General features: G+C 39.3%; 1 protein-coding gene across 1 annotated transcript; it reads left to right on the top strand.

The window, feature by feature from the left end:
• Window positions 1–14,835: 14,835 nt before the first annotated feature.
• On the top strand, window positions 14,836–18,657 carry LOC308694175 (cytochrome P450 2M1-like). The gene is made up of 8 exons (XM_081371541.1): window positions 14,836–14,992; window positions 15,134–15,283; window positions 16,231–16,391; window positions 17,217–17,393; window positions 17,520–17,661; window positions 17,730–17,917; window positions 18,007–18,148; window positions 18,391–18,657. The coding sequence occupies exons 1-8, from the start codon at window positions 14,920–14,922 to the stop codon at window positions 18,573–18,575; spliced, it is 1,218 nt and encodes a 405-aa protein (XP_081227667.1). The 5' UTR covers window positions 14,836–14,919; the 3' UTR covers window positions 18,576–18,657.
• The last annotated feature ends 203 nt before the right edge of the window (window positions 18,658–18,860 follow it).

The following is an 18,860-nucleotide window of genomic DNA, read 5'->3' as shown; positions in this document are numbered from 1 at the left end:
AAAATGCACCTGTGTTCATTGTCCATAACATACGCTTGCCCATACCATAACCCCACCACCACCATGGGCCACTTGATCCACAACGTTGACATCAGCAATCCGCTCACTCACACGACGCCATAGGCGCTGTCTGCCATCTGCCCTGTACAGTGAAAACCGGGATTCATCCGTGAAGAGAACACCTCTCCAAAGTGCCAGACGCCATCGAATGTGAGCATTTGCCCATTCAAGTCGGTTACAACGACGAACTGCAGTCAGGTCAAGACCCCGATGAGGACGACGAGCAGAGCTTCCCTGAGACAGTTTCTGACAGTTTGTGCAGAAATTCTTTGGTTATGCAAACCGATTGTTGCAGCAGCTGTCCAGGTGGCTGGTCTCAGACGATCTTGTAGGTGAAGATGCTGGATGTGGAGGTCCTGGGCTGGCGTGGTTACACGTGGTCTGTGAGGCTGGTTGTATGTACTGCCAAAACTTTTTGAAACGCTTTTGGAGACGGCTTATGGTAGAGAAATGAACATTCAGTTCACGGGCAACAGCTCTGGTAAACAGTCCTGTAGTGATCATTTCTGGATATGAAGCCCTAAAGGAAACTATGATTGGTCTTGGTGAAGAATTCAGTGGCAGGGCCAACTATGCCCTGATCATGAAGGTCACACTTGGATATGGTGGGTTCACCAAATGTTGAAACACTTCTGGGAGTTAAAGAGAGCAGAAACAGTTTATGTACCATTTTTGTTTAACATTTTTGTTGTTTAGAAATGCTGTTAACATTTTCTCAATGGGCAGGTGTTCTGTCCACCAGTGGACACAGATGGAAGGAGATGCGCAAATTCTCTCTCATGACACTGAAGTACTTTGGAATGGGCCGCAGGAGCATCGAGGAACGAGTCAGGCAGGAGGCTGAATATCTTGTTGCAATGATTAAAAAATACAGGTAAAATACAAAGGTAAAATCCACTCATGAGTTTGCCTGCCTATTCCGTCTTATAAGTTAAAGGTGCTCTAAGCAATGTTGGGTGACGTCACTTCTTGTTGACATTCGAAGTAATGTCAAACAAAAAAGAGGCTAGCTCAACCCTCCCTCCTCCTCATCCCATCCTCTCCCCCTCCCTTCCGTGCTTCCTTCTAAGAATATACTTCTTTGCTATTTGTTCATCAGAACATCGTTTCTTTGGTCATGTGTCGGCCATATCAAAATTCAAGAGAATATAATTCTAACGTAGTCATTGTCTAGGACATCTCTCCTCTAGCTAACTTCCCTCTTCATGCTTCTTCACATCGCCACTGGCAACTGCAGCCATAGAACTAATACAGCCATGGTGTCATTTTCTAGACGCGTGGAGAGTGCCAGGGGAAGGTTTGTCCCCCTAACATGAGCTCATTCGACAAGGGCTGTTGCCTCTTTGTGGGCCTGGTCTAGAGGTATGTCAATCCAGGATTATGTTTTGCTGCTGGCTGGTCTCAGAACACCTTCGCCAGATTTTACAAGCTGGATGTACCGTCTGTGGCATCTCAAGTGCTTTCGATGAGTTAAGTTCCTTACTCATGTATTGTGAACTGTTCTAGTTGTACGCAGTGGTTACCGCTATGCTGTTGACTCTGTGTATATGGCTACCAGTGTTTAATACAGCTGTCACCGCTACCGCCGTTGACACTGTTTACTTTCATGCTTGAGTGCTTATTATGTTGTGTCTGCCCTAGATCAGTGCAGCCATTCGTATGCTACTAGTGTTTAATACAGCTGTTACCACTACCGCTGTTGACAGTGTTTAATTTCATGCTTAAATGCTTGTGTTGTGTCTGCCCTGGATCAGTGCAGCCTTCGATTTCATTGCGTTTTATATGCAAATTTTGATAGGGTCGGAGCTGATGTCTCATTGGTCTAGTTCCGCCTATCAGATGCGAGCACTCCTAGTGCGCGGCTGTCTGTCTTTTCCATGGCCCTGTAGCTCGCCCGTTTTCTCCGGAATTATCTTCACTACTCTCACAGCGGGATTTAATACAGTTCCCGCAGTATCAGCTGACGCAATGTAGAAGTTACCTCGGTTACTATTGTAACCTCGGTTTCATGAGAGGTGGGAACGAGACTTTGCGTTTGCCGCCGTGTTTGTTGTTCCATCAGCTGTGCAGATTCTGACGCAATTGTTGCCCATGCATTAAATACTGCCCGTGAGCCTGTCAGTATTTGCATATGTTGCGCCCTTAAAGCTGCAGTCGGCAAGTCTGGCAAATTGGGTCGACTTAGCCAAAATTTTGAATGTTTACAACTCTCATGCCCCTCCCCCACTACCAGCGAGCACCCTCCCATCGAGGTCGTGCTCGTCAGTGCGTGTGTACCTGATTTTCTGTGAATGCTTCCGTCTCTTCAGCGTCGATCAACACCATGGACTCGGAGGTAGGCTGCCCTGGCTAATCTATCCATAGATGGGTCATTATACGAAAACGTGCCATTTCCCACTTTTAATGTTTGATTTTCAAAGTACTGTTTTGAAAATATTTAAGCCCCTTTTTGGATGAAGTAGATCCTAACCTCTCAGGAAAATGTGCCGTGCCATCTCAGGCTATCTTTTTTTTTTTATATATATATATATATATATATATAACCAACGAAAATGTGTGTGTTTGGTCAACCCTGTTACCGACATATTACTTACTTTTTGAAAAAGGTTTTAAATACATATATCGAACAAATCTGATATACTGTGAAAGATAAACCCCCCCTGGTAACATTAAGAGTGTTTGTGAATTGAGAATATTGAAAGTTTTATTTTTTCTTAGTGGATGAATACGTTCATTTCCAAATGACACTCTCCCAGCATCTTCTGTTTTAAGAAAAACGTATGGAAACAAAAATAAAACACCTCAATTCAATTTTGAGTGGATTATTAGCCTCTCTTACTGAACATTTACAATTAGTTGATTGAATTTTTATTTTCATTTTTTAAATGATATTAGAATATTATACAAGTAACAGGGTTGACACATCAGTAACAGGGTTGACCACAGTTACCGTATTGGTTATACTGCTTGTTTGAGTTACAGTTATGGGTGTAATGGAGTCTTAATTGGACATTTAATTCAACATGACTAATCAGCATATTTTGGAGACAGCTTTATTGAGATATTTTAGCATAAAAATAATGAAAAATTATGATGATTCTGCGGAAAACCCTGTGATCAGGTATTTGATACACTGCTGATTTTCCTACTTACAAAGCATGTAGAAGTCTGTAATTTTTATCATAGGTACTCTTCAACTGTGAGTGACGGAATCTAAAACAAAAATCCAGAAAATCACATTGTATGATTTTCAAGTAGTTAATTTGCATTTTATTGCATGACATAAGTATTTGATCACCTACCAACCAGTAAGAATTCCGGCTCTCACAGACCTGTTAGTTTTTCTTTAAGAAGCCCTCCTGTTCTCCACTCATTACCTGTATTAACTGCACCTGTTTGAACTCGTTACCTGTATAAAAGACACCTGTCCACACACTCAATCAAACAGACTCCAACCTCTCCACAATGGCCAAGACCAGAGAGCTGTGTAAGGACAGTTTATATATGAACTGTTTATATCTGTATATAACAAGTTAATCATATCAATGAACTTCTTACCAAAGCCGAAAAATTCAAGAGTCTTCAAAATAAAAAGAATGCTCAACCAGATCAAACGCTTTTAGAAATCAAGGAAAAAAATGAAACCTTGATCTTCAATTAAATAGTTGTAATCCAATAAATCCAAAACTAATCTAATGTTATTGTGTATATCTTTAATAAAGCCCGACTGAGTTTCACTAACAACATCTCCTATCCCAGACTTTAATCTATTGGCTAAAATTTGAGTGAAAAGTTTATAATCTACATTTAATAAGGATATGGGTCTAAGATTTTCAATATACCTTTTATCTTTTCCTGGCTTTGGTAAGAGAGTAATGACCCCTTGCTTCATCGTTGTTGTGAGATTATTATTCTCAATGCATTCATTGAAAACTGAAAATAACATTTGTTTTATATCTTTCCAGAAAAATTGATAAAAATTGGATGTTAAACCATCTTGACCAGGGGCTTTTCCCAAAGCCATACGCTCAATAGCAGCATCAAGTTATTTTAGTTGTATTTCAGCATCACATAACAATTTAAAACCCTGTTCAACTTGAGGAATATTGTGTCTTATATTCTCGAGAAAATTTACAGAACATTCAGGAGTGTAATTGGATGAGTATAAATTTGAATAAAATTTGTAAGTCTCTTCAGCTATTATATTTGCTTGGTGACATTCTTTGTCATTAATCATTAATACATCCAATTTATTCTTTTCTTGTCTTCTTTTTTCTAAATGGTAGAAGTAAGATGAATTTTTCTCCCCTTGTTCTATCCACTTAGCCCTGGACCTTACATAAGCACCCTGTGCCCTTTGAGTGAATAATTCATCAAGATTGGATTGTAAATTTGACGAAGTAGCCTTTTCTTCTTCTGTAAGATCATGTTTCTTACACAACATGTTAATTTCATGTACTAGGGTATATTCTTTTTCCCTTAGGCGTTGGCTTCTGTTTTTCCCCTGTTTAATAGAAATATTTCTCACTTTAAATTTAAAATATTCCCATTTTTTACAATAAGTGTTTAGTTCTGTCTCATTTTCAATTTCCATTAATGTATTTCTTACCTCATTGACAAACTCTTCCACCAATAATAACTCTGAATTAAATTTCCAATAGCTCTTATAGTAGTTGATATTAACATTTGGTTTGAGATTTAATCCAATTAAACAATGGTCAGTTAAAGGTGCTGCAGCTATTTCAACCTTAGTGACAAATTCCAGTATTTCAGGGGATAATAACCAATAATCTATCCTTGATTTTGCACCACCATTAGGTTTTATCCATGTATATTGATTTTTTGACGCCAGATATCAGTGAGAGAGTGCGTATCTGTAAAAATCCTATAACTGTGTTATACTGGTGGTCATTATAAAATGACGGGGATTTGTCTAACCATTCATCCGGTGCAATGTTAAAATCCCCTCCAAACATTGTAAAACTAATATTATAAGAAAGTTTGAAATCTGCGATTATGTCTGATATATCATCAGACAGCCTTTTGTTCTGCTTTAAATTGTTATACCCGTATATATTCGCAACAAGACATAATGAACCCTCCAAGTTAGCAAGGATTACAACCCAATGTCCATCTTTGTCAGCTTTATAAGTTATTACTTCTCCAGGAAATCGTTGCAAACATATAGCCACACCCCCAGACCGATTAGTCCCATGTGAAAAATAAATCTTCTCTCCCCACTGGTTCTTCCAAAAAATCTCATCCTCTTCACAGGAGTGTGTCTCTTGTAAGAAAACAGCATGAGCTTTAAAGCCTTTGCAGAAAAGAAAAGTAACCATGCGTTTTACATTGTCTTTCAGACCTCTTGCATTTAAAGAAATAAAAGATAGACCAGATCTTAGATTAAACATAAAAAAAGTTTTAATAAAATAAATTTACCCCAACCGAGGTAAGAGAACAGTTCAGTTTATAGAAATATTACAGGTAATCCGAGTACCCTTAAACTGTGAACATCCAAGCAGTTCCTCTATCCTAAAATTAACTTTCCTTTATATGTTGAGCATAATTAAATTTTGGTGATTAGATCCGTTTACCGTCTATGTATCCGTAAGGGCCCCGGGCGAAAGTATGCCCTTTTTCCTGCTTTTCTTGCCTCATCGATCCTCGGCCACAGCACCTCCCTTGCTTGTTTAACTGCCTCCGACAAATCTTCAGTGAAGAAAACCTTGGCTTCCTTGCAGACAGCAGAATTCTTCGTAAGATCCCAGATGTCATCCCTATCCTTTCTTTTCACAAACCGGATGATGACCGATCGCGTCCACTTCTCTTCCTTCTTCCCGACACGGTGCACCACATCCACTATCTCATCCATTCTCCCCGCCATGCGCGGTGCCACTTTTTTCAGTAGGTCAATAACATCTTCACGTATGTTTTCGTTCATCTTTTCTTTCATTCCCTTGATTCTTAAATTCCAGCGACGGCTGTGGGCCTCTTGCAGAGTGACTTTTTTCTTCAAATCACAGTTTTCTTTAATCAGCGACGTAACTTTTTCTTCTAAGACTTCCGCTTTGGTCTTGCATTCTTTTATCTCGGCAGCATTAAACTCGAGTGTTTTAGCTAGGCTGCAGATCATGGTACTATTCTCTCTGATTTTGGACTTTACCTCTTCCAAACCACTTCTTGTTTATCAAAACGGGAGTTCAGGCGAGTTATAGCCATATAGACTCAAATGAAGCCTCTTTATTGGGTTTTACCCTCTTTTCCGTCGGAGCTCCTTTGTCCGGAGTGTTCAGTGGAGATAGCTCAAGCTGCCGCTTATCAGAACCTGCACAAGTGATATCCATGGCTTCGTAGTCGTGGAGCAGAGGCCCGCCTTTAGCTTTCATCGTCCTCCCGTCCTTGGTAGCTTCATCGTTTGAGGTCATTTTTGTTCTATTTTTCTTCAAAACAGTTACTTTACGTTTTGTAAACGTTAACCGATCTAACCAACTTGTTTGTTTGGAAAGTTTTGTCTTTGTTCGTTGTTCTGAGGAACTTTACGGAGAGCAATTGAAAAGTTTCCCCGCTCAGTCGGCCATCTTGCCGGAAGTCCCAACATTAGCTAATTTATTACTTGTTATATCACAAATTGTCATAAAATTGACTGTAAGATGCTTCCGTGGATACATTTTTACAGATTGTATAATACATTTTGACATAATCCTTATTAATATTTTAAAGTATCATTAATGTAAAATATTAAAACTATATTTGGCTAAATTTTTATTTTGACACTTTAGTTACAATTTAATAATTGAATAACCAATGATGAATAAAGCAGAATACCAGTAAAAGAGATTTATCTGAAAGGTAAAATTATTCTGTGACTTATACAGACATTTGAATATTTACTTATTTAATTGCCCATATTTTAATTAAAGATATGTCATAATAGCAACACTATGCAAATTTAATGATTTCACTCAACTAACATATAGATTTTTAATGAAAGCAAAGAAGTCTAAAAAAATGCACATCTAATTCATATAAATATTAAATAATAACCCCATTAATGACAACAATTATCAAATTTAAAAATAATAACACTAGTGTGGTATAAAACAGTTTAATGTTGTCATAAGTAGTGTCTTATCATTTAGGTGGCAATCGAGTGCTTGAAAAGAGTTAAGTTGCAGTGTTTAAGGAATTGAAGCAAGTCTGTCACTGTTTGTTGAGTAGTCACATTTTGTTCCTGTGTACAGTCAAAAGCTTTGATGTTAATAAACCTCAGACGTTAATGAAACCAAGATCTTACCCCATGGTACCCTATTATAGGTACTCTATGTAATATGCAGAGTTCTTGTATTAACTCTCTTTAACACATTTACCATGGAAACCATAATTATTCATGTTCCCCGGACACCGAAACACCGGGGAACATGAAATTTGGTGGGCATGTAGCCCCACTAGACTTCTACGGAAAAATTGCGTTTGGTCCCCGGGGGCCACTCCCCCCCCCCGCGCTGGGCCCCCCCAAACCCAAAAAATGCAGTTTTTCCTAAATAACTACCTGAACCGTGGCACCGAGGATGAAGACATTTTTATGGTATGTTGGTCTACTAGACTTTTACGGAAAAATTTCGTTTGGTCCCCGGGGGCCACTCCCCAACCCCCCCCCCCCCCCCCCGTAAAAAGGCTTGCTTGAACCTATTTTTTACAGTCTATGGCTTGAACACAATAAGTGTGTTTTTGAAACTCATTTTTGTAATACATTATGTAGGGAAAACCACTGTTATGGATGTGACGTTTTCACATTATGGATGTTAAGTGTCTAAACTAATGACTTTTGATATAAAACTTAAATAGTAATGGCAAATAATTACAAAACTCTAAATTATCCATGATCCACAGGAATACTCCAGACAGTCTTTTAACATATACAACTTATATACATAAACACGCAATACAGCCAAATTGCTCCAAGTCATTTATTTTTGTGGAAAGCCAGTGCAGGCCTGAGCGGCGGTCATATTTTGTACCGCCATGCGGTACATCTAGTTAATATACCAATTGTTGACATGGCAAATTTTTCACAGAATGTTCCAACAAAACATCACCAGACTTTAAAGTGAGTGTTTGTATAACAGTCAGAAGTGGAAAGCCATTTGTCAAAGAGCAGACACTTTGTCTTCACTCACATCAGTTGCAAGATGGATATAACATTGGCATTGAAAAATGTATTATATGTTGTCATAGCTGTCTTGCTTCCATTATTGCTGTGGAAGAGTCAAAGAAAGCAGTTTGGGCGGCTGCCTCCAGGACCCGCTCCGAATCCACTGCTGGGAAATTTACTTCAGTTTGATGTCAAGAAATCATACAAGTTTTACCTAAAGGTCAGTATTCAAAATACTATAATTATGTTAATTAGCAGCTGTTTGTGCTTGGATGGTTGTTGTCAGCACTTACAAGGATGTACAAAAACTGTATTTTTGACTAAACGAGTTAAGTGCACAGAATCCACAACTAACTAAATAATTCCCTTTCTTTCCCATCATGAACTTCCATTCCCATAACCTATTGCCTGGATTCATTATTGTTTGATCACTTATATGTCTCATTATCTGGAAACTCTGCCTATTTAAGCCCTGTATTTTCACTCACTTGTTACGAAGTCTTGCTAGTGTCACACTGCATTTTTTAAATAGGACTATGGCGTTTTTCAACCTCTTTAACCTGATTTTCTAAAATCTACTACTGCCGGGGAAAAAACCCTGACAAAGATTGGCAGCAAACGAATGTAAGCGGATTGTTGTAAACTAGCAGTTGTTTTAACGTTTCCTTTGGGTGAATTTGCTAGCCATTGTAAAAAGCTCCAAGCAAGCAATCTACTTCCACTCACAATATTGCATTAACTAGGCTAGCTAACATTCACTAAGCTATTTGCTGATTCGCTACTTGATTTGTTTTAGTTTTGTCATCAGGTTGTATCTACATGTCTGTATGGTCAATAAAATGATCCTAAAATTTTCTGAGTCATCATTTTAGGTTAACACATTTTCTTTGTATTTGGCTACACGATGTGGAAGCGTCAATAATAATCCTTTCCATTATAATTAGACTACACATTTTATTCATATCAGATACTCATTGTGTAAGTAACTTTAAAGTTTACTATTCTTATTCCAGTTCACCGGCCACTTACTTTCATTTATTTCGGGCGAAATGGATGAATTCACGTGTTGTAAATCCAAAAGATGCGATTCTATGAACTGCGGCACAAACAAGGCCCCGTCCACACTACTGCGTTTTCGTTTAGAAACGCAGAATTAAAACGAATAGCCTACGATCTCTGTCCACACCAGCGTTTTAGCTGAGTATTAGAATAGGCTCTATGCACGAACGCTGCTGACATATTTCCGGTAGGATCTCAGCCGGCGTCTTTACTTCCGCATAGCGCATTCTATAGGACAATTCACTTTAATAAAATTCATTTTCTGAGAAACGGAGACAACGATTTTAGAAACTGATTTGCTAGTCGGATTTCGCGTGATATGAGAGAATACTCACCCTCAAAGTTGTCGATGTAGCTCGAAATTTTTAATTTAAAGAACTTCTCTTTCTTACTCATATGTATGACAGTTAACTGCCTCACAATATTGTTTACATCATTCACGTAAACCGCTGGAAGTTCTTGTAAACAGCGAGTGTAATTTGCCATTATCTCCACCGAATGCAAAAAACGGCTTCTGACGCAGCACCGGATGTAACTGGGCGGATTAACCCAAAACCGACGCTCCATGTACGGTCGATACCACCGCTGCACATGGGAATTGTCACAGATCGCTCGAATAATAGCTTGCCTCCGGCGCATGTAGGCAGTTATAGCATTGTAAAATGCAGAATTTACTTGGACAGCTGCTAGCAAAGATATACGCCATGTCATACAACCGGCACATCCGGGAACTTAACTGTCAATTTTGTAACCGCCCCTTTTTAGGGGAAAACAAGCCAGACTTCCCATAGACTTCAATACAAAATAGCGGCACAAAACAACGTCCGTACACAGCCGGCAGACGTGTATATCTTCAGAAATCACTTAGATGAAATATGTCGAGTAATTATATGTCCACCCTGCCTTCCATAGAGCGTGAACGATACTTTTATAAACTTAATTTGGGCAACTTAAAAACATATCCCGTTTCATTCTACCAGCGTCAAATTGGTCTACCCCAACCAGTGGTTTCCCCGGACATTTACTCGTACCTCATCGAGTCACCAGGTAGCCAGTGAATGATTTTACTACGGTTTTAAGACGTAAACATATTTAAATGTATAATATTGTGTCTTTATATTTAGAGTAGCTACTGAGTGCACTTTTCTGTCCAGCTATACAACTAGCCTGATTTAGCTTTCGATAGCATCATCCGTAATTCATGATATTTCCATAACAGCAAGATATTGATGATGGCAGGCAGAGATGGGCATAAATACATGGAAATGTATTTAAAATTAAAAAAAATACTGTGTGGAAAAAAATTAAATACAAATACATAATAGGGGTAGCCTACTGTGTGAAAAAAAGTTTAAATACAAATTACATGTTTGTAAGGGTTAGTACACGTCCTCAATCCGTTACGGTGTATGGCGCTCGCCGGATTGTTTTCCCCTAAAAGTGGGCGTGAACCTTTTCAGAGACGTTCTATGACGCTACGCCGGTTGTATGTATGACACCCAATCATAGAGCCGAGCGTGAGCCTCTACTACGTCATCGTTTCTAAAGTCCTCCGTTTTGACCCGTCCAGACTAAAACGCCCTCCGGAGATTCAAAACGAAAAACGAGTCGGCAGCGTTTCTAAACTTCTCCGTTTTGGGTCTCCGTTTTTGCCGTTTTAGTGTGGACGGGAGGTGCAAATGTCACTGGGGCGGACCTCGGATGGATGACCCGCCGCCCCGGACTTTAGACACCACACCGCCGTGAGGAGCAGACACCACAGGCCCGCAACAGATGGACGACACAGACACAAGATAAGTTCCGAAGAATAGTAATCTTTATTTATCACAAGATATGGAAAGGGCACAAATCTCAATTAAATTCGATGTCTTCTAGGCCTTCGTCGTCATGGGGAACTCTCGTCGGTGCACAGTAGCGGGACAATGACTCAAGAGCTTACTTAGTCAGCAATGCTGTCCTCCTCAGGTCTCGGTCAGGAAGTAGGAAGGTAAGGATTCTTCTCAGTACAAAGTACTTTCGTCGGTGCACAATAGTGAGAGTGGTTTAAAATCTTACTTTACCAGTGATACTGCATTCTTCAGGGATCAACGGTAAGTAGGAAGGTAAGGATTCTTCTCATTACAGGATACTTTCGTCGGCACACAGTGATGGGACAATAATTCAGAAACGCTTCATCAGTAAGGCTGCAGACTTCAAAACTTGTGCAGTAAGTAGGAAGGTTAGGATTCTTCTCAGTACAGAATACTTTCGTCGGTGTACAGTGATGGAACAATGATTCAGAAACTCTTTTCACCAATAGGGCTGCAGAGCTCAGGCAGAGAAGAGGTTAATGGCACTCCAACAGTGTATCTGTACACTCACCGGGCTCAGGCAGAGAAAAGGTTGATGGCACTTCACCAGTATGTCTGTGCTCTCGCAGGGCTCGGCAGAGAAAAGGTTGATGGCACTTCACCAGTATGTCTGTACACTCACAGGGCTCAGCAGAGAAGGGGTCAATATTACTTCACCAGTGTATCTGTACACTCACAGGGCTCAGGCAGAGAAGAGCATTAATAGTACTTCACCAGTGTATCGGTACACTCACCGGGCTCAAGTAGAGAAAAGGTTGAGGGCACTTCACCAGTATGTCTGTACACTCACAGGGCTCGGCAGAGAAGAGGTTAATAGTAGAGAGCAGATATCACCACTTTTCACAAAGGCGTATGCAGAAGTTGAAGCTACTTCTCAGCAAAAGCACACCGCACATGTGTTCACTTCAAATCCACAGCAATGCATTAATGTGTATCAAATAAGGCAAAAGCACTGCAATTCACTCACACAAGAAGGCTGATCAGAGACCTCAATCCATTCATTACACTCCCGTGAAGGATACTCGATCTTTGGTTCCTCTTCAACACACTCTGAAACACATAGCTTTCCCAACCGTCAGATCTATATTCGAACCATCACCATTCGAACCAGCCGAAACTGGTGACTTAAAAGTGCTTTCAATTAAAACGACACAGCTGCTTGCGCTAGCATGTGGAAAATGAGTTGGTGATTTGCATGCACTATCAGCCAACAGAGCCTGTATGCAGTTCGGCCCAAACGATTGCATGGTCAGACTCACGCCCAGGTACTGCTACAGAGAACTAGTCAGTTTTGAGCCTTAGAGCAGCTCTTCGTCTGCTTTGCGGGCGCTAAGAAAGGCGGCCCGCTGTCGAAAAAGAGGCTGTCACACTGGATTGTGGAGGCCGTACGACTGGCTTATGCTTCCCGAGGACTCGATTGCCCAATAGGAGTGTGTGCCCACCAACTCTACTAGGAGTTTGGCATTCTCATGGGCTTGGGCTAAAGGTATGTCTATTCAGGAAATTTGCCTTGCGGCAGGCTGGTCATCTCACAACACTTTTGCAAAATTTTATAACTTGGACATTCCCTCGTTTGCACCACACCTTCTGTCAGTGCAAGAGGAGAAGGCTGAGCAACCATTGGATGACCGAGTTGACTGAAGACATGTGCGCGTGTTTCAAACCATGGTTTCAACCAGGTCGTTTAAGCAGCAGGAGGCGCTACAGTATCATGTTATTCTCTTGTGTCCGTGAATGATCTACTCTTTAAAGGGGTCATATAATGCCATTTTTGTACAAGTTAATATGATTCTTTAGGATCTAAATAAAAAGTTTGTAATATACTTTAATTAAAAATTCTCATTAGTATTGTAAGAAAACACTAATTTTACCTGGTCAAAAACAGCTCTGTTTTCAGCACGCCATTTAAGTGCATGTATCTTTAAATGATAATGAGCTTTGCTCACCCCGCCCCTCTGTTCTGTGGTGCGTTTTGACACAACAACACAGTGTTGCCTTGACAACAGTTGAGGGTATATTTTGGAGAAAGAATGGAAGCGGGAGTCTCTGAGGAAATATCTGTGCAACCGTATCAATTTGAACCAGGGTCGGACCCGGAACAAGATAATGGCCCCGAAAAAGTTCGACAATTAAGGCTCGAATAGGATGTTTCTGAATGGTTGGTTAATGTAATGTCACTTTGATCTATCTTTGTATGTACTGGCAGGGTAGAGTAGTGAGATACGAATGCTATGTGTTTACTGGTGTATACGTTAGTTCTTTGACAGATTGATGTTACAGCTAATGGTCATGAAAAACTTTTTTTCGGTAAATGTAGGCTTGTCAGTGATGTGTAACGTTATCTATGCAGTTTTAGGTACAACTGTCAGGGCTGAAGCACTGACATGAGATCACGGCAGGAATGTTTCTTAGCAAAACCAGCTTTATACTGACCCTCGTTTCAGCAAAGGCGGGCTGAAATTGCGGCAGATTCCGCTGTTGGTGACACTGTTTGTGTCCTTCGCCACGGACTTTCCGCGGTCGCTGCCCCTATGTGTAGCCTACTATAATAAAACTGTTTGTACTGTAAAAACTACATGGTCTTTTTAAAAAAGAATTCTTCTCAGTCTCCTTTTTCACGCATTGACACTGTCCTGTGGGAAGAGTTATGAACATGGAGCCAATCTATGTTCACAAAACCTCTCTTCAGCTTTACTTTCGTAGGTTAGCATTTATAGATGTTTCAGGGGTGGTGTAGCAACCGTCCAATGATGAGAATATACATTCACGAGTTCACACTTACATATAATTTGAATGGGTAAGTTTAATGCGTATATGGCGTGCTGTCCGGAGGGAGGGCTCCGAGCTCGGAGTTCGGCCCGAACCCAGAGTACTCCCCCCGTATGTAAGTGTTTAGGACTAGAAGTGTGGAGAAGGGTTGGTGGAGGGATGCTGCAAAAACTGTCAATGGAATGAAGTGAGACTGCTGAGTATAAATACCTCTCCCCATTGATTGCTGAGTGCTCTCCACTTGTGTTAATTATCTGAACGTGCTCCTCCCGAACCTTGTTAATAAAACATCATTTATATCATACAATCTGAGACAAAGAGAAAAACAAATTCATCTATTACAACTTTTTCCTTTATTTGCCTGGTGCCCATATCTGGGCTTCTTCCCAAGAAACACACATATATAGGCTATACTACTGTACATGGAGAGTACATTCAAACAGAGGGAACAAGAACAGCTTCTCCCCTTGCAGCCTAGCAGTATAGGATTCAGAAAAGTCAGGGTGAGAGGTTTATCTTATATATCTAGCTATACATCTAAATAAACAAATTACAATGTAGTTTTTTACAGGCTTTGTGAGGTGCATCTGCTCCACCGTTACTAGGTGAGCGCCACTATTCTGGGATTTCTAAACCCCTAGAGAAGTTTAAGAGGGCTGAAAGTAGCTCCCTGTATTTATGTTGCTCAAAAATTATTTTCACTTTTTCACACACTGAATCGCTGTTGGTAGCACTTCAGTGCTATCTGTATCCAAACTTGCACTACAATCAAAATTCTTCATCAAAGAACAATGCACTAATTTATATTGTTTTTGACTCCATTAAAGCAGAATTATGTCAACTACATTTGAGGTTGTTAGAGCTAATTCGAAGTGTCATTTGAATACACATATAACATAGAATGTCCCATATCAAGCCATATATCCTTTCTTCCCGTAGCTCAGTAAGAAGTATGGCTCTGTTGTCACCCTCTGGTTTGCAAACACTCCTGTAGTGATCATTTCTGGATATGAAGCCCTAAAGGAAACTATGATTGGTCTTGGTGAAGAATTCAGTGGCAGGGCCAACTATGCCCTGATCATGAAGTCCACTCTTGGATATGGTGAGGTCGCTTGATGCCCAATGTTTTACATGGTTTATTTGATCTGTTATATATATATATATATATATATATATATATATATATATATATATATATATATATATATACGTAGTAGACCAGAAACATTTTCTCTATGCGCAGGTGTTGTGTCCACCAGTGGACACAGATGGAAGGAGATGCGCAAATTCTCTCTCATGACACTGAAGAACTTTGGAATGGGCCGCAGGAGCATCGAGGAACGAGTCAGGGAGGAGGCTGAATATCTTGTGGAAATGATTAAAAAATTTGAAGGTTAATTCATTTTTATACAATCTTATATTCAGATTATCAGATGAAACAAACTGCAGACATAAACTACAAAAAACATCTGACAAAGGGTGCATCTGTAACGACTGAAACAAATCAGACAGAAGAATTTGTTATAGTTTAACAAATAATATTTAAAACTCACTCTGGGATCTGTGGTCCCATCCCCCCAACAAGGGCAAGAAGGTCTTAGTTACCATGACCACGATCAGAAAAGTTGGTTTTATGGCAGTTAAAAATGGTCACGTGGTCGAGACAGAGACAATGGGGAAGACAGAAACAGACTTTGCTGCATTAATCTGATCTATAAATGAACATGCATCCCAGAAAATTGTGTGAATGATTTACTGTCTTGTATAGTGTTTTTAATTCTATTATTTTCTTGATATGGTCAATGTAACCTCACCTATACCATGTTTGGTCTCTATAAATTGGTACTTTGAAGATCGAAATGATTGTGTACATGATATGCCGATAGCTGCGCAACATATTAGTATTACAAGAATCTTCCTTAGTTTCTTCATCAGAAACCAGTCCAGCTGCACATGCAAATGAGCACGCTTAAAACAAAGATTCATAAATCAACCACAGAGGAATTTTCCCAATAGGAAATTCCACCCTTCTCATTGGTCAAGCAAACCCGGAGAGGTGGGGCCTTTATCAGACTTTATTAGAGACAAATTCACAGTGACCCCCCTCTCTCTTCTTCTGGCTCTCTACTGCTGCTTCTTCTGGGTTGATGTCTGTGCCCCCGAATTATAAAAAGTTATGAGTTATTATTAATATTTCCCCTTTGAGCTAACTCGTTACAGTCAATAAAACAAAAAAGAACTATAATGTGTCACATCTCATGTTACTGAGCATGGTGTGAGTTTTTACAAAACTCTAAATTGAAGAAACCTGATCTCTTTGCTCTTCTTTTCTTCTTAAAGGCTCTGCAATCAGCCCTGCAGACATGCTGTCTAATGCCGTGGCCAATGTGATCTGCAGCATTGTCTTTGGTCATAGGTTTGGATTTGAGGATCCACAGTTTAAGTTTCTCCTTCAGACTGTAAATGCTTACTTCAGTATCCTCAATAGCCCTCTTGGACAGGTTTGCACTCTAAAGATTTATATATATAAAGAGTTCAGATGCAAAAGCCTCTAAGTGCCATCTGAAATTTTCTTCTAGAATGATCATTTTTATCAAGCTTGTATATTTAAGTTCAGTAATTTCACTTAAATGACAACTAATAGGTAATCTTTGTTGCCATTTAAGTGAAATTACTGAACTTATATATACAAGCTTGATAAAATTGCATTTATTAGATCAAAATACAGTGAAAACAGTAATATTGCGAATTATCTTTAAAATTCAAAATAGCTAAATAGCAAAATATATTTTTTGTTCCATTTTAATGTATTTTCAAATATAATTTATTTCTGTGATGCAAAACTGAATTTTCAGCATCATTACTCCAGTCTTCAGTGTCACATGATCTTTCATAAAGCATTCTGATATGCTGATTTGCTCTTCAAGAAACATTTATTATTATTTTCACAGTTGCTTAATGCTTAATGTTTTTGTGGACACCGTGATACATTTTGTTTTTCAGCTTTAATGAATATAAAGTTTAAAAGAACAGCATTTATTTGAAATGGAAATCTTTTGTAACTTTATAAACATCGTTACTGTCACTTTTGATCAATTTAATGCATTCTTGCTGAATACAAGTATAAATTTATTTTAAAAAAGAGAAAAATCTTACTGACCCAAAACAGGTGAAAGGTCGTGCACATAATTTTTTTTTTTTTTTTAATTAATTAAACAATTTTTAAACTGTAAAATAGTACACACAAAAAATAAAAATTATTATAAATTATTATTTTGAGACTCCTTGATGAAAGAAACCTTGATGTTTCTTTATTTTCTTCTCAGCTCTATAATGTATTCCCTAAGTTAGTCAGTCTCTTCCCTGGTAAACACCATCAGCTGTTTAAAGACCTAGAAGAGGGCAGAGAGTACTTCAAGCGTGAGGCACAAGCTCGGATGAATAATGTGGATCCCTCTTGCCCACAGGACTTCATTGAGGCCTTTGTGTTAAAAATGAAAGAGGTAAATCATTGAAAGAAATGGTCATTTAAACATATTTAGCCATGGTCCTGAATATCTGGTGGTGAGACCATGACATGATGTCAATTAAACACAATGTTAACATTTCTTACCTGTTCTCTTTTGCAGGAGAAAGACAAGCCTGACACAGAATATAATTTTGACAACTTGGTTTCTTTAGTATGGAACATGTTCAGCGCCGGCACAGAAACCACTTCATCCACCGTCAGACACTCTTTACTTCTAATGATGAAGCACCCAGATGTTCAAGGTGAGGTCAAACTAATGCTTCTCTCTCCAAGCATTAAGTGTGATTTTACTTTCACTTGTTCTGTACAGAGCGTGTTCAGAGAGAAATCGATGAGGTTGTAGGACAGGACCGTTGGCCCTCCATTGAAGACAGACAGAGGCTGCCATATACAGATGCTGTAATTCACGAGGTCCAGCGCAGCATGGATCTCACCCCCATCGCTGTCCCACACAAGACCATGTGCGACACTGAATACAACGGCTATGTCATTCCTAAGGTATTCTTCTCTCGTATACATCATCTTGATTCATTAAGTGTTTATATTATTTACATCTTTCTATTTATTTGTAAAATACTTTCTTGAAGGGAACAATGGTTTTTCCACTACTATCCTCCGTGCTTAAAGACCCCAAACTGTGGAAGAACCCAAATTGTTTCGATCCAGAAAACTTCCTGGATGGAGATGGCCGATTCAAGAAGAATGATGCATTTGTTGTATTCGGCATGGGTGAGCTCAGATCTTCATTGTGCATATTAGACCATAAAAATGTTGCTCTTAGATGAAAACTGTCAACACATCCTACATAATTATGTTTATCAGTGTTTTAGTCATTCTGGGACAAAAAATAACCATGTTAAATAATTGATTCCTCAGCCTTTAAAGAACAAATCACAGACAAAAATGGATGATACATAGAGAAAAGATTCTTAAAAAGATTTTAAACCAACTTCTGTGTGCTCTCTTGACAGGCAAGCGTGTGTGTCTCGGTGAGGCTCTGGCTCGCACAGAACTCTTCCTCTTCTTCACTTCCCTCCTTCAGCACTTCACCTTCAAAGCCATGGTGCCACCAGAGGAGCTCGACACAACACCTACAAATTGCAGTTTTGGCCGCATGCCCCGCACATACGAGTGCTATGCCATTCCTAGGATCTAGAGGAACAGTCCACAAAATAACAAAGAAAGCATTCAACATACTCTCATTTCATATTGATGCTTTAATGGAAATAAATATGTCCAAAATGATATTATTGCACAAGTGTTTTTTTTTTTTGGCAAATACAAAATTGATATTTAGAATCCATGTTCAAGTCCTCAAGGAGTCTAGACGTTACCCACTTTCTGCAGTGTACATGCTGATGAATTAAAGCCTCCAATACCTGTTTTTTTACACAGAAGCTTATCATGTCTGTGGAATGTTTTGAGGACATGAGCAACTATT

This window comes from Scardinius erythrophthalmus (genome assembly GCF_964197995.2).
Source record: "Scardinius erythrophthalmus genome assembly, chromosome: 7".
Classification (NCBI taxonomy): domain Eukaryota; kingdom Metazoa; phylum Chordata; class Actinopteri; order Cypriniformes; family Leuciscidae; genus Scardinius; species Scardinius erythrophthalmus.
This window is presented reverse-complemented; position numbering and strand designations above follow the sequence as displayed.